The sequence below is a fragment of the Mus musculus genome, chromosome 10 (genome assembly GCF_000001635.26).
Source record: "Mus musculus strain C57BL/6J chromosome 10, GRCm38.p6 C57BL/6J".
NCBI lineage: Eukaryota > Metazoa > Chordata > Mammalia > Rodentia > Muridae > Mus > Mus musculus.
This window is the reverse complement of record NC_000076.6, coordinates 8,200,252-8,213,878: the sequence shown is the minus strand read 5'-3', so window position 1 is coordinate 8,213,878 and position 13,627 is coordinate 8,200,252. Positions and strand designations below refer to the sequence as shown.

General features: G+C 45.5%; 1 protein-coding gene and 1 long non-coding RNA gene across 3 annotated transcripts in view; one reads left to right on the top strand and one right to left on the bottom strand.

The window, feature by feature from the left end:
- The window catches only part of 4930573G07Rik, a 49,201-nt gene extending 44,754 nt beyond the window's left edge, over window positions 1-4,447 (bottom strand). The window contains exon 1 of the long non-coding RNA XR_003948827.1: window positions 164-4,447. This is a non-coding gene — a long non-coding RNA (RIKEN cDNA 4930573G07 gene). The remainder of the gene's footprint in view (window positions 1-163) is intronic.
- Window positions 1-9,126, top strand: part of Ust (uronyl-2-sulfotransferase) — a 314,073-nt gene extending 304,947 nt beyond the window's left edge. Inside the window, exon 8 of one of the 2 annotated variants that reach the window (NM_177387.3) lies at window positions 6,209-9,126. In NM_177387.3, the coding sequence (NP_796361.2) occupies window positions 6,209-6,492 (284 nt within the window). In that variant the 3' untranslated portion in view covers window positions 6,493-9,126. The remainder of the gene's footprint in view (window positions 1-6,208) is intronic. The other variant, XM_006512772.3, reaches the window with a different exon arrangement.
- The last annotated feature ends 4,501 nt before the right edge of the window (window positions 9,127-13,627 follow it).

Genomic DNA, 13,627 nt, shown 5'->3' with positions numbered 1-13,627 from the left:
AATAATAAAGTGCAGATTTTTTTTTTTTTTTGAAAAAACAGAACACTTGCTAAAGTGGCAGGGCCTCTTGTCAATCACTGTTCAGCTAACCGGAAGCTGAAAAATGATACCTATCTCCTGATGATGCCTGCCTCCACCCCAGGTAAAATTTGACCTCACTTACGTTCCTATGAAGCACATATCCATTTCTTGCACGTGACCTCTGTTGGAGCAGGTTAAAACAAGTCTAGATTGGCGAGTGGGAGGCCCTCTTTTCCCTGTGAAGTATTCATTCTCTCAAATGGAGACAGGGAAACGCAGAGTCTGTCCAGTATCAAAAACAGCTCCAGCCAGCAATGAGGTCTGATTCTTTTGCACTAGGTTGGCCCCTCCAAGGTCATAAAGCAAGGCCTCTGTCCTGGGCTGCAGCTGGGTTTACATACTGTTTCCAGATTGTTTATTCTGGCCCAGAGTCAAGGCAACAACGTATTTCCATTATACGCCTTTGACAGGCTAAGACGGGTGGTAGGGGAGGCTCCAAGTGGCAGGTTTGTGATTTCTTTTTTTTATTTACATTAAAGGAGCTTTTTAGAGTCCGAAGATTATGAACCAGTCTAAACATCATGTCCGTGCAACAGAGGTGGAGAGAGTTGAGGCGTTAGCGAAATGTCCAGATTTGGGTCAGAAAAGGCCTCCTCTCTTCGGTCTCAGCTGGAGTGAAGCAGGTCACGCCTGTTACCACACAGTCTGTCTCCTACACAAGCTAGGATCGTGGTGGACGATGTTTATTATCATGTTTGAACACGAATCCCCAAGATGGGTAGAGTGGTTCACTGAACGGACCATGTGTTGACACACAGCCACCTGCACATTTTGCAATGGCCCTACATTCAATGCAATAGCAGCATGGTGCTGAGCTGGGATGAGGTTTCCAAAGTCCTGTAGGGCTTGTCTGTGTTAGGCAGTACTTCCTGTGAAGGATCGGCTTTCTGAAGATGTCCCCAGTATTCCTGATGTGACATCTTCCACAAGGAATTTGACCATCAAGGCTGACCAAAAAGACACCATGGATACCCACAGCAGATGCCTTGGTGCGTGGAGCAAATGGGTGTGATCTGAATGACTGTTTTACTCCTTCTATTTTTGCATGTGTCTATGTGTATAATATGCATAAGCGTGGGTGTGTGTACAGTGTGCACACATGTGGAAAGAGTCAGAAGCTAACATCAGATGTCTTTCTTAGACCCTCTGTACGTTATTTATTGAGTCAAGGTCTCTCGCTGAACCCAGAGCATAACACTTCAACTAATCAGGCTAACCATGTGCCCTGTGTCTCAGCCTCCTGAGCAGTGGGATGAGAGGAACCTGTTCTGCCCCAGCTTCTTATGTGAGTGTCAGGAAATCTGAACTCTGGCCCTCACCCTTGTTCTGGAAATGCTTTCTTATGCCATCTCTAAATAAAACAAAAAAACAAAAAAACAAAAAACAAAAACAAAAAAAAACAAAAAACAAACAAACAAAGAAACAAAACAGACGGCGGGGAGGGGAGGAGACATGATAGAGTATTGAAGATTATAGCCAATCAAATCATTGCGCACCACTGACACAACAGAATCAAGTCACATAGATGTCACTGTGACCAGAGGTACTCAGAGTCCTTTAGTTCATTTAGTTACAATATGCCTAGCACATAGTTGTTAACTGTAAGGAGGCAGAGGCGCATATCTGTCTGCACAGATACTTAAGTGTGTGGCAACCTTACAGTAGTAATTCTAAAGCTTGACCAAGTTCGTGAAAGTGACCTGTCACCATTACATGGTTTCAACAGAAAGACAAAAAAAAAAAAAAAAAAAAAAAAAAAAAAAAAAAAGCAGATTTCCACTCCCTGTCCAGCCCAGCCATGCCTTCCCTATTACTCTACTTCAAGAAATCAGATTTCTAGACATGGAGGGAATTTCTCAAGCAGCAGCTTATGTAAAATCAACACCCAAAGTTGCCCTTTGGCTTAATCCAGTCTTACCGATGGATTTCAAATGCAGGTCTCAAATCAACAAACTCTTATGGAAGGTTGCGCTATTCCCGGCATGGAGATGGGCGCTGGGGGAGCTAACACGGAGACAGACAGTCCCTTTCATTCTGAAAACACTTTTGCTGGCTGCAAAGTTTTTCAGCAGATCCTTCTGGGCTCCCTGCAGCACTGCCTCCCCCCACCCAAGTTAGAACACTCAAGCCCTTCTTTTGGACCAATCCCCTTAATGCCAGAGTATACACTGGGCCAGGAGAAGTGGGTGGTTATAGATTTCCACTCAATTTGGAAATTAATAGCCTGTGATATAGCCAGAAAGCACTAGACTGGAATCAGAAAGCCTTCTTTCCAGTCTCAGGACTTCACATACTGGGCTTAACACCTTGAGCAATCTCGAGGGTCCTTGGTGCGAATTCCGAGGTCACCGAGCTATACAAGATGAATCTTTCTGCATAGTATTTATGAAAAGTCCACCAGTTCATGAGAGGAAGTGCTGGTCCAACCAAGAAGCAAACCAGAATGCCCTGCCTTCCCCTGCTCGTGGCCACTGGTTCTGAGGGAGGGGGAAAGTGTCCCCTTAGCCTGGGGGACCCGCTCCACTTTGGGGTGGGCACAGTTGAAACTTGGCTCAGCTTGCCAGTCTGAGACCCAACGTCTGGCTTCTCTGTTTTCCAGCTCTGGGAGCCTGAGCGGGTTCTGGTGTGAGAGCCATGCCTGTGAATGAAGGTGATAAATGACCCCGGAGCACTGTGGGTGGGGGTGGGGGGTTCACAAAATCCAAGGTGTGTGTATGTATCTCAGAGAGCCTGGCACATGGCAAGCTGTCAGAATGTCTGGGGACAATGTCCCATTCACCTTTTGCAGCTCCTGCACCTGGTACCAAACTACTGCTCAATAAATATTTGTAAAAAGAGTAGGGAAGGTGGCAGTGGACATACCAGGGAGGCCTGACTGGAGCATTAATAGAAAATACTTGCTTTCTGGGTTTATACAACCCAGAGTTTCGAAGCCTTCATAGCAGAAGGACTGGAGAGTTTCTCTGTGGTGAAGAGGCAGGCAACATAAAAAATGAGCTGGCACCTGGAGTCTGAGTGCACTGTCTCTCTCAGGGGGATAGTCATGCTAAGACTAGCCCCTCCTCCAAGAAAAGCCAGAAATTCAGATTCTACATGAAATAGGGCAAGTCCTTATAATTAAATCAATTTCTAAACTAATTCTCCATGGGGCAGACACACTGCCAGGCTGTCCTTGATCTGACAGTGCCCACCCCCACTCCTGCCTTCAAGGAAGGTGTTCCGGCTTGGAATCTCTTTGGCTTTGTCCTCACTGAGCAGTAGAGTCACACACTCCTGGAAGTTAACAAAGGGTGCCCATGAATGAGGGCTTTACTTCTTAATGCTCATTGTCTGAGGCCTGGGACTGCCTATCAAGGGCTTGCATGCTTCCCAAAGAATGCCAACTGCAAGCGTTGCTTTTGATTAATCGATTATTAGTGTGTATGTTGTATGTTTGTGAGTGTGCGTTCACAGTACACCTGCAGAGATCAGAGGACAGCTTCCAGGAGTGGCTGCTCCCCCTCCACCATGGGTTCTGGCAGTCAAGCTCCGAAGCTCCGATTTGATTTGACTAGCTAGGCACTTTTACCACTCAGCCATCTCATTGGCCAAGTGTGGATCTCTAAAGTGTACTAGTTTTGAGCCTGAAACAATGAAACTCTTAAAAAAGAAGCAATAACAGCAAAAATCCCCAACTTTGTGTATAGCTACAGTCAGGAAAGAGACTTAATTCCACTGTTTAAGCAAGTTTGTTTTGTTTGGAAAGAATAGCCAGTGTTTTGCAAAAGTGGGGAAGGCTTAGCCACAGTATTGAATTCCCTGCAGGAAAATGCATGACAGGGTGCCTTTGAAATGTGATTTGAAGTGTTCTCTATTGATGGACTGGCAGGGTGGCTCAGCACATAAAGGCACTTACTGACAAGCCTTGAGACCTGAGTTTGAGCCCTAGGACCCTCACCGTGAAAGAAAAGAACTGACTCCCACAAGTTGTCCCTTGCCTCTACACAGTGCACCATTTACAAGTACAGACATGTACACATAAGTAAGGAAAAATGAATAAAGAAAAATTCACTATTGACTGCATAAGGCAAGCTGACCTCTGTCTGGTCTTCCCAAATGATGCTGGATACTTACTATAGGTAGGCCTATGGAAACTGAACTATTTGTTGTTATGTCCAAGTTGCAGGGACCCCCAAAACGACCAAGGAGCCAATCCCAATACAAACACTAAAGGGTCTTTATTAAGAGCTCTCTTGAGCAAGATCTCTCACCATCCCCATTGCAACAGGTCAGAGTAAGATCTCTGAGTCTAGGTGTGGAAAGGCCCCTTGGGATGGATATATGTATATGTGTGTGTGTGTGTGTGTGTGTGTGTGTGTGTGTGTATACATGTATAGTATATGTATGTGTAGGTGTGTATGTGTGTGTGTATGTGTGTGTGTGTGTGTGTCTGTGTGTATGTGTATATGTGTGTATATGGAAGATTTCTTTGCCTTATAAAGTGTAGGTACAGTAAGGCTTTGAAGGGGTCTGAACCGAGTCCCCAGAGCTGTGGCTATCTGGGAGCAGAAAGAATTCACTGGACTTACTTACTCCATGGGTACTATTTTAAATTCCACTGAAGCCTTTTTTGTTAAGAGACTTGACTCCCAAATGGTTTCATGCCTAGTAATAATTGTGACTGTTACTTTAAGAGCAGTGTAACATGCTAAGCTCTTTGTTGGCTACTAGAATGGTTACAGCCTGTTGACCTACCTACAGAACTTATTAGGCTGGCATGCCATGGTTTTTGTGTTACTTGCCTTTGGGATCTGAGGGGGCTAATAAATAACACCCAGTTTTCCACACCTGGGCTCTCTGCTAATTGATAAATGCACACCAGAGATGTAAGATGGCAGTCCAGATGCCAGCTCTGCCAAATGAAGGTAGGCAAGAAGCCCGTGCTTTCCGCGGGATGCACTGTCCGTAGACAGGTGCTTACCCGAGCAGCTTAGCTTCCTTCCCCAGTACACAAATATAAAATGCAGGCAAAGCGTCCTTAAAGAGGAGCATGAGCAAGACAGCAGGAGCACTGACTGAGGGCCCTTCAGTGGGCAAACAGAAAGTTATTTCCCCCAAATGTTGTCTTTGCTGCCCGTGTTCCTTCTGTGTGGAATTGTCCCAAATATTTAGCCAATGGCTGCCTGCATCGTTTTTGTAATTCTTCAGATTCATTTTAGAACACTCTGGCTCAAATTATTTAACTAATAAATTAAATAGTAGAAATCACGAGAATCTGGCCTGGCGTGGTGGGTGCACACCTTTCATTCCAGCAGTGTGGGGAGCCGAGGCAGGTAGATCTCTGAGAGTCAGGAGCCAGCCAGTCTGGTCTGTATAGTAAATGCCGGGACTATATAATGGACCCTGTCGCAAGAAAAAACATCTCAAGACTCTTTCCTTTCCTTTCTTTTCTTCTTTCTTCTTCCTCTCCCTCTCTCAGAAGAAAAAAACATGTCGGTATTTGTTTTTATCGTTTTCATTAGCGTAGGGTCTCACTGTGCTAGCAAGCTAACCTCCAACTCCAACGTGACCATCCCTCCTAAACCTTTCAAGTGGCTAGACTGCCTTCCCCCACCTTTTACCCAGTTTAGAACAAACTGGAGAAGATGATGAACATGTCTTAGGGTTTCCATTGCTGTGAAAGTGACCAGGACACTCTTACAAAGGAAATCACTTAACTGGGATTGGCTTACAGATTCAGAGGTTTCGTCCATTATCATCATGACAGCAAACAAACATGGCAACATGCAGGTATGTGTGGTGCTGGAGAAGGATCTGAGAGTTCTACTCCTTATTCTCAGGCAGCAGCAGGAGGCTGTGTGCTACACTGAGTGTAGCTTGACCATAGGAAGCCTAAAAGCTCAAGCCCACAGTGACACACACCCTCCTAATGGTGCCGCTCCCTATGGGCCAAGCATTCAAACACACGAGTCTATGAGGGCCATTCTTTCCAAACCACCAAAACAAATAAGCCTAGAAATGAGATATCCCTTGGTGACATTTTCTTCTCTTTGGTGGATGTCCAGTTCCAGGCAGTCTCACACAGCCTGGTTACTCCTGAAACAAGGCTTCCTGGATATTGCTCATGGGCTCCCTGGTTCTTTTCCAGAGCACAGGAAACTTGGCAACATGACTGTGACCGTGAGGAAGACTGTCCCCTCCCCCGAGGCGGTGCAGATTCTCTACCAGCGAATGAGATACGAGTACGAGTTCTACCACTACGTCAGAGAACAATTCCACCTGCTCAAGCGCAAGCTTGGACTGAAGTCTCGCGTGAGCGGACCTCCCGTGAGACCACAGTTCTTCATCCCCACGCCCCTGGAGACGGAGGAGCCAATCGACGACGAGGAGCAAGATGACGAAAAATGGCTAGAAGATATTTATAAGAGGTGATACCTGCGCCAGATTGTGGCTTCTGTGGCCTCATCCCCCCTTTTACAAAGTTCTTTGGGGAAGAGAAATTCTGAAGGGACTTTCATTAATGCTCGAGTGCATTAAAAAGAACAAAACATTCCTACATGTTGGGGTCATTGGGAGATGCCCGGTTTTGCGGGTTTTATTTGTTTAATTTTATTCTGTGTGGTTTTTCTTCCCTCCTTGAGGTTTTCCCAGACACACTAGATGGCTCTACCACAAGGCACCTCTTCAGAAAATAGGTAGTCCCCTACCTGACACTTTCAGTGAAAGAAGAGAGAGATATACCCTCCATCTTAGTCATTTTATCATTTGTAAAATGGCTCCAAAAATATTACATCCGTGGTAAAGACATCCTGATGTGTATCTCGCAGAAATAACCATTTCAGAGAGGAAGGGGTCTAGAAGCATCTAGGAGTAGAAGGAAGACAAGAGGGAGGAATCCACTGGTTCTGGGGTTTCTACCCCCACCCCACCTCACCCCGTCGGTAGAATGGGGACACTGTCACCAAGAACACAGTACTTATCTCTGAGAGAACAAGTCAGTGTCCAGCATCCACCTTCTCAACAAATCAGAGCTAGGGAAGCTTGCCGAGATCAAGCTGTGTGCACAGTAAGCTCCATTGAGAACTTCCATTCCCAGGTATCGCTCTGCTTGGAAGGCATTCCCTGGAAGGCGTCAGCTTGTTATGTCACGTGTTGGCAGGGCAGATCAAACATAAGGACCTCATTGTTGCACGTGCAAGTGCCAGAAACTGACTGACTTCTGACCTTGATATGTGTGGCAGGAATCCTTAGCTCAATTGCACACCGTGTGCGATCCTGAAAGCACACTCATAGCCAATGGGGCTATACTGAACTTGGCATTTTTCATTCCTTCTAGACCTGCAGGAGCTGTTGTGTTTGGTAACTAAGGGTTCCAAGTCCTGCCCTAGCAACAGTAGAACCATTTTCTTATAGAACCTGTTTGCACCCATAACCCTTCCCAGGGACACCAATGCCAGAGACCTCAATGCCACAGTGTCTGGGCAGGACCCTGCTTGGCTAGGGTAGAGTAGATTGGTGTCCCAACATGATCTGAGTAAACACTGGGCAATTCCTTTGCACCAAAATAGTCCTTGCACCTACTTACTCCTGACAACTCTCCACTACCCATGATGCTCTGCTCCTTTAATTAGTGAATTGTGTCTTTTTTTTTAAGTCATGAAAATTTTAAAATTTCATATTCTCACTGGTTGATAGAATGCAACTAGAGAGGCCAGACTGCAGTGATGGCAGTGGGAAGGACATTTGGTGACAACTTGTGTCTGCCTCAGGTTTACCCCAGAGCCTGCCATTGAAGAAGACAGCCAAGTGAGTTAGAAGTACTTAAGATAAACAAGACTCTGGCTTGGCACACCAGGCACACATTTTGTACTTTACAGAAACCATCAAGTTTCTCTAGAATTTTGTTTTCTTCCTTCACTAAAACTGGACACTGGCCAAGGTCTAAAGCCCGTCATCTGCAAAACTGCCCGGTCTATACTGAAGCTCCTTCATCATGAAATGCATTAAGACAGGTCCCCGCTCAAAGGAAAGGCAGGGACCACAGAGGTAGAGAAGTCTAGCACTGGCCACTCATGGGCCTCCTTTCTGCCTCAGGGAACTGGGACAGGAAGTGGATAAGGGAGCTGTTCAAAGAGGGGGAAATAACCTTTGTCCTGTGCTGGGCCTTTCCATTAATCAGATTTTGAAGAGCAACATAGAAAACACCTGCTACCATTCTCCAAACAAGTATGAGGACTGCAGTTGCAGGGCTTTGTAAGTCGTCTCCATGGTATTCCATACACAGTGATGGCGATGGTTAGCTGACCGAGATCCCACCATCAAAGATAAAGCTGTGTTAGCTGGACTTTCTCGGCTGTTGTCCAAACGTGGGGACAGCTGGTCACTCATAAAGGTCCCCTGCTTTCTAGAGGTGCACATAGCACTTGCTGTGTGTTCGAATTGCCACCCATGGCCACTGTCACACCATGGGTGAGGGGGTTGGCTGACTGGTTGCAGGACCCTCCTGGTATCTTGGCCTAGCACACTGCCCCTACACCCTAAAAAGTCAAGGTACTTCATCAGCTCGCTTGGGCCCTGGCCCATCATAGTTTGTACTTCATGAAATATATTGTACATTTTACATAGTTTAATTTAAAAAGAAAATACATTTTAAGCTAGTTGGTCCTTGCCTTATTTATTATAACCTTTCAGCACATTCCAAGGTTTTAGTTACTCAGGAAGGAGTTAATTAAAATGATTTTATTTTGGTCGGATGGGTGTTTTTTTTTTTTTAAGGAAAAAATATTCTTATGAACCCTCGGCTGGCTCTCCTTTGAATGCTGTAAAGTGCTCGTGAGTCTGTCTTTTTTTTTTTTAAGTATTAAAAAATGGTGTTTCACATTGATGGAAGTTCAAAAATATATATGGAACTAAAGCATTAGCTTAGCTATAATAAAAACAGTCTGTGTCTGAGGTGAAGTGTTCCTTAATTTATTCATTACCCATAGAAATAAATGAATATAAATAAGTGGACCTTATTTTTTCTGTTATTTTGGTAGCTGGAAATTAAAGACTTCCTTTCTCAAGATGTCTTCTTTTTTAACGTGTATCTTTGAAAATTCTATCAACTTTCATCCTTGCAACTATGACCCACCCCTCCAAATAAGAAACAAAAAGCAGCATGCATGCACGCACATGCATGCAAACACACACACACACACACACACACACACACACACGCACGCCAAAACCATGACAAGCTAAAAACCTTGAGCTAGCCATTCATTCATCTAGTTGTATGTGTAAAATACTAAAACATTGGCTGCTTCCGTCTGTGCTGATTGGCCTGTTGTCCGGCTGCTACATCAGCTCACGCAGACTACGAGAAGAGTATTAGTTTCTTTTTCAGTTGCTGTGATAAAACACAAAAAGCAAAAACACCACTTAAGGGGAAAAGGCTGTCTCTTAGTTTATGCTGCTAAGTGGGTAGCCCACAAAGGTGTGGAAGACATAGCAACAGGCAGCCATGGCGGCGGGAACAGAAAACTTACGTGGCATTTTATCAGAGAGAGTGGAACTGGGACAAAAGGCCCATGGTGAGGCACTTCCTCTAGCAAGGCTAACGGTGTCACCAAGCGGGGACCGAATTTTCAAATACACATCTATGGGGTAGGGGATGCACTTCTCATTTAAACCACCGAAAGTTATCTACAATGTGTACTGTGAGGTAGGAAAGGAAGGACAGACCACATCTCTCTGTGTAAGCGCATCAGAATCACAGACGTGCCAAACCTCTGCCTGGCCAGTGGTATTCATGTCAGAAATGCCACCTGTACTGGCTGGTTTTGTGGGTCAACTTGACACAAGTTAGAATCATCATAGAGGAAAGAGCCTCAGTTGAGGGAATGCCTCCATGGGATCCAGCTGTAAGGCATTTTCTTGGAGGACCCACCCCATGGTGGGTGGGGCCATCCCTGGGCTGCTGTCCTGAGTTCTGTAAGAACAAGAATGCAGGCTGATCGAGCCATGGAAAGCAATCCAGTAAGTAGCCTCCCTCCATGGCCTCCTCATCAGCTCCTGCCTCCAGGTTCCTGCCCTTGAGTTCCTGTCCTGATCTCCTTTGGTAATGAACAGTGATTTGAAAGTGTACGCTAAATTAACCCTTTCCTCCCCAACCTGCTCTTTGGCCATCGTGTTTTCATCACAGCAATAGAGACCCTAACTCAGATGCCACTCTGGAAAATTTAATGTTGTGGTTCAATGGAACTTAGAGAGATGGGGAGGGGTGGGAAGAGACAGGGACCCCAGTGCTTTCTAGATGTTGGCCACTGTATTCCAGCTGCAGGTGACTAACTGGTGTGTAAAAGAGTCAGAATCTGGGTATTAAGTGAAAGAAAAGTCTATTTTGGTAAGAACACAATTTAGCTAAGAAATCGGAGCATCTCCTTCACAGGTGGTAAGTGGGGAGGGCCCCTCACTGTTTTCTCTATAACTCAGGCAATTGAATTTGGACTGCATGAAATTTGAAATTCAGAGTTCTACAAAAAAAAAAATCAGGCTGTACCACATCCACTCGGCCTGCTTGGTCTAAAGTTCTTTACAAATGGAGCTATTTAGTTTTCAGCCTTTTTTTTTTTTTTTTTATAAAAATCTGTGCATTCCTTACCTATTCCTTTTTGAATAACAAAAGCCCTTTGGGCTCCTCCTTTGAGGGAAGATAGTCCTATGTGTTGTCAAATCAGGAAGCAGAGGTGGGAGAGGGGAGGCAAGCCTGAGAACCTGGTCACATTACCCTGGAGTCGGGAAGCAGGAAGACAGGAACGCCTGTGCTCTCTGCTGCTCTCTGCGCGCCTCTTCCCCAGTCCTTTTTTTATAGCCATGGGATAGCAATAGTAACATTCAAGGTGGGTTTTCCTTCACCATTAAACCTCCCTAGAAATTTCCTCACAGACATAGCTCTGGCTGTGTTTCTAGGTAATTGCATATTCAGTCAAGTTGACAATGAAAATTAACCCTCACGCCAGTGTATCAGCAAAGACAGATCCATCACTATTTTTAAAAGTAGGGTCGAACTTGTAAAGTTGCCTTCGAGGAAGTATAGCTTCATTGCTTACTTTCTTTTGCTGACGATAAAGACACGTGTAAAAAGTAAACAAAATACTCGATAATCCTAATGCAAGAAAGCCTACTTTAGGCTAAAGCCAGACCTATTAAGAAAACCGTATGAGAAGTCACATGCCTTTAATATCAGCGATAGGAAGGCAACCTGGCCTATGTAGTGAATTCTAACACTGCTAAAGCTACATGACGAGACCTTGTTTTCTAAATAAAATAATAAAATAAAACCTCAAAAGAAAAACATAGAGCACCCCTCTCAAAGTCAAGAAAAGTTGCTGGAGCCCAATGTGTTATCTTGAACTCCCATAGCAAAGTACCACCTTCTGGGCATCTTCAGCATGGAGACCGGATGATGAAGATGTTGACAGGACTGGTTTCTTTTGAAGCCGATCCTTGGCTGGTGGATGACTACTCCATTGTCTTTACATGGCTCTCTTTCCATGTGGTCACATGTCTATATCTAGTCACTTGGTGTCAGGCCGTACCCTAAAACCCTTCTTTTATCTCGCTAAGACCCTTGGCCAACGTGTATTTTGAGGGGACCCAGTTCATCCAATTATCCCCTAGCTTCTTTCGGAAAAGTCACAGCAGAAGAACTGAACACCCGCCAGGAGAAAGAGGAGCCTATAGGCAAGACTCCCAGCCGGAGTTGCAGTAGAGTGTATCAGAGCTGGCTGGACCACCTCGTTTTCCAGCAAAGAACCAAGTCTCAGAGGAGAGGGGCAAATGTATCACACACTAATATTTCTCATTAAGGCTAAACCTTCCCCTGACCCTGTGTGTGTGTATGTGTATGTGTGTGTGTGTGTGTGTGTGTGTGTGTGTGTGTGTGTGTGTGTGTGTGTGTGTTCATTGTGTGTGTGTGTGTGTTCATTGGGAGCATACTCTTGTACAGTGAGGCCATGTGGTGGCCAGAGGACATCCTACAAGCATCCTTTCAAAGTCTCAGGCTCCATTCATTGTCTTTCTATACATTTCAATCTGTTTATTATTGTCGTAGAGGCAGAGGGGGTAGGTGCATACCAAGGCACACGGGGAGAGCTCAGAGGACAACACTGTGGACTCAGTTCTCTTTGTCCACAGCTATGTGGCTCCCAGCAATCAAACTCAGCAGCGTTGTACCTGCACATGTCTACCCATTAAACTATCTCTCCAGCCCAAATCCGTCCACATGCTTTTCCGAGAGAAGGTCTCACTGTGTAGACTTCACCCTAGGGCTTCACTGTCTTTGCCTCCTTTGCACTGAGATTACAGGGACACCACCATGGCCGGCTTGGTGTTTTGTTTTGTTCCCAGGTGGGTTCTAGAGATAAACTCTTGTCCTGATGCTTGGAGGTAAACACTTAGCTGATTGAGCCATCTCTCCTGCCCTCAACTGCTGACCAAAACCCAGAGTGAGAGTAAGTCACAGCCAGCCACTCACAGCACCGCCTGCCACCCTTCAGCGTTATGGGCTCAAGCACACTCTGGGCACTCCTGGAGTTAAGGCTGCCAACCTAGCTCCTATCCTCCAAGGAAGGCTGTATCAGTTCTCAGACAGACCATCCAAGGCAGACACAATGCTCCGTATTAGAACGTTCTCCTTATTTTAAAGGGTAAGGTTTGAAGAGAGGGTTTCTCTTTTCTTCTCCGTTCAGTGCATGGGTGGTATGGGTGTGTGTACCTGAGTAGGCTAGAGCTATCTCTTTCTATAGTTTCTACTTTATCTCATTCTCATTTTTAACTACATATTTTAATATGTATTTTGGGTGCATGGGTATGGATGTCAGAGAACAACTGGCTGCGATCCGTTCTCTCCTTCTGCCTTGTAGGTCCCAGGGATTTCAATTAAGCCATTGGCTTGGTGCTGTCACCCAGTGATGCTATCCCCCACTCTCTGTCTTCATCTTTCAGGAGACAGACGATTCCTCTCCAAACCTAGACCTCACTATTTCCACTCCTAGCAGTCCTGAGAGTCTCTGGGATGGATGGTTCTCTGCCTCCTCATGGCTTAGGTTACAAACACTGCTGTCAGGCATTGATGTGGGTGCTGCAGATGGAGCTCAGTTCTCCATGCTTACTCAGCAAAGCCCTCAACACCCTCAGCCACACCTCCAGCCCATGCTCTTGTTTTCAGTAAATACATCTGAGTCCAGTTTGCCCATTTCATTCTTCCCTCTCTTATGTGCAAAATGAAGACTCCCATCCCAGTTCTTACGGTGTTTAGAAAAAAACCCATCTTAAAAAACAGACTCAAAATGCTGCTCATAGAAAACACAGACACTAGCTGACACTGAGTGCAGACAAGTCTCTGGAAAGCAAAACCGGAGGCTAACCAGGTCGGGAGCTCTCAAGCCTCCTCCCAATTCCCCTCTGCAGAATTCCTTTTTGTCTAGGGCAGGCTTGGCTCGTAGCTCTCAAGGCTGCTACTGATTCACAAGGAAGCCCCAGACCCACAGATGTTCACGGGTCAAAGAATCATGAGCTGACC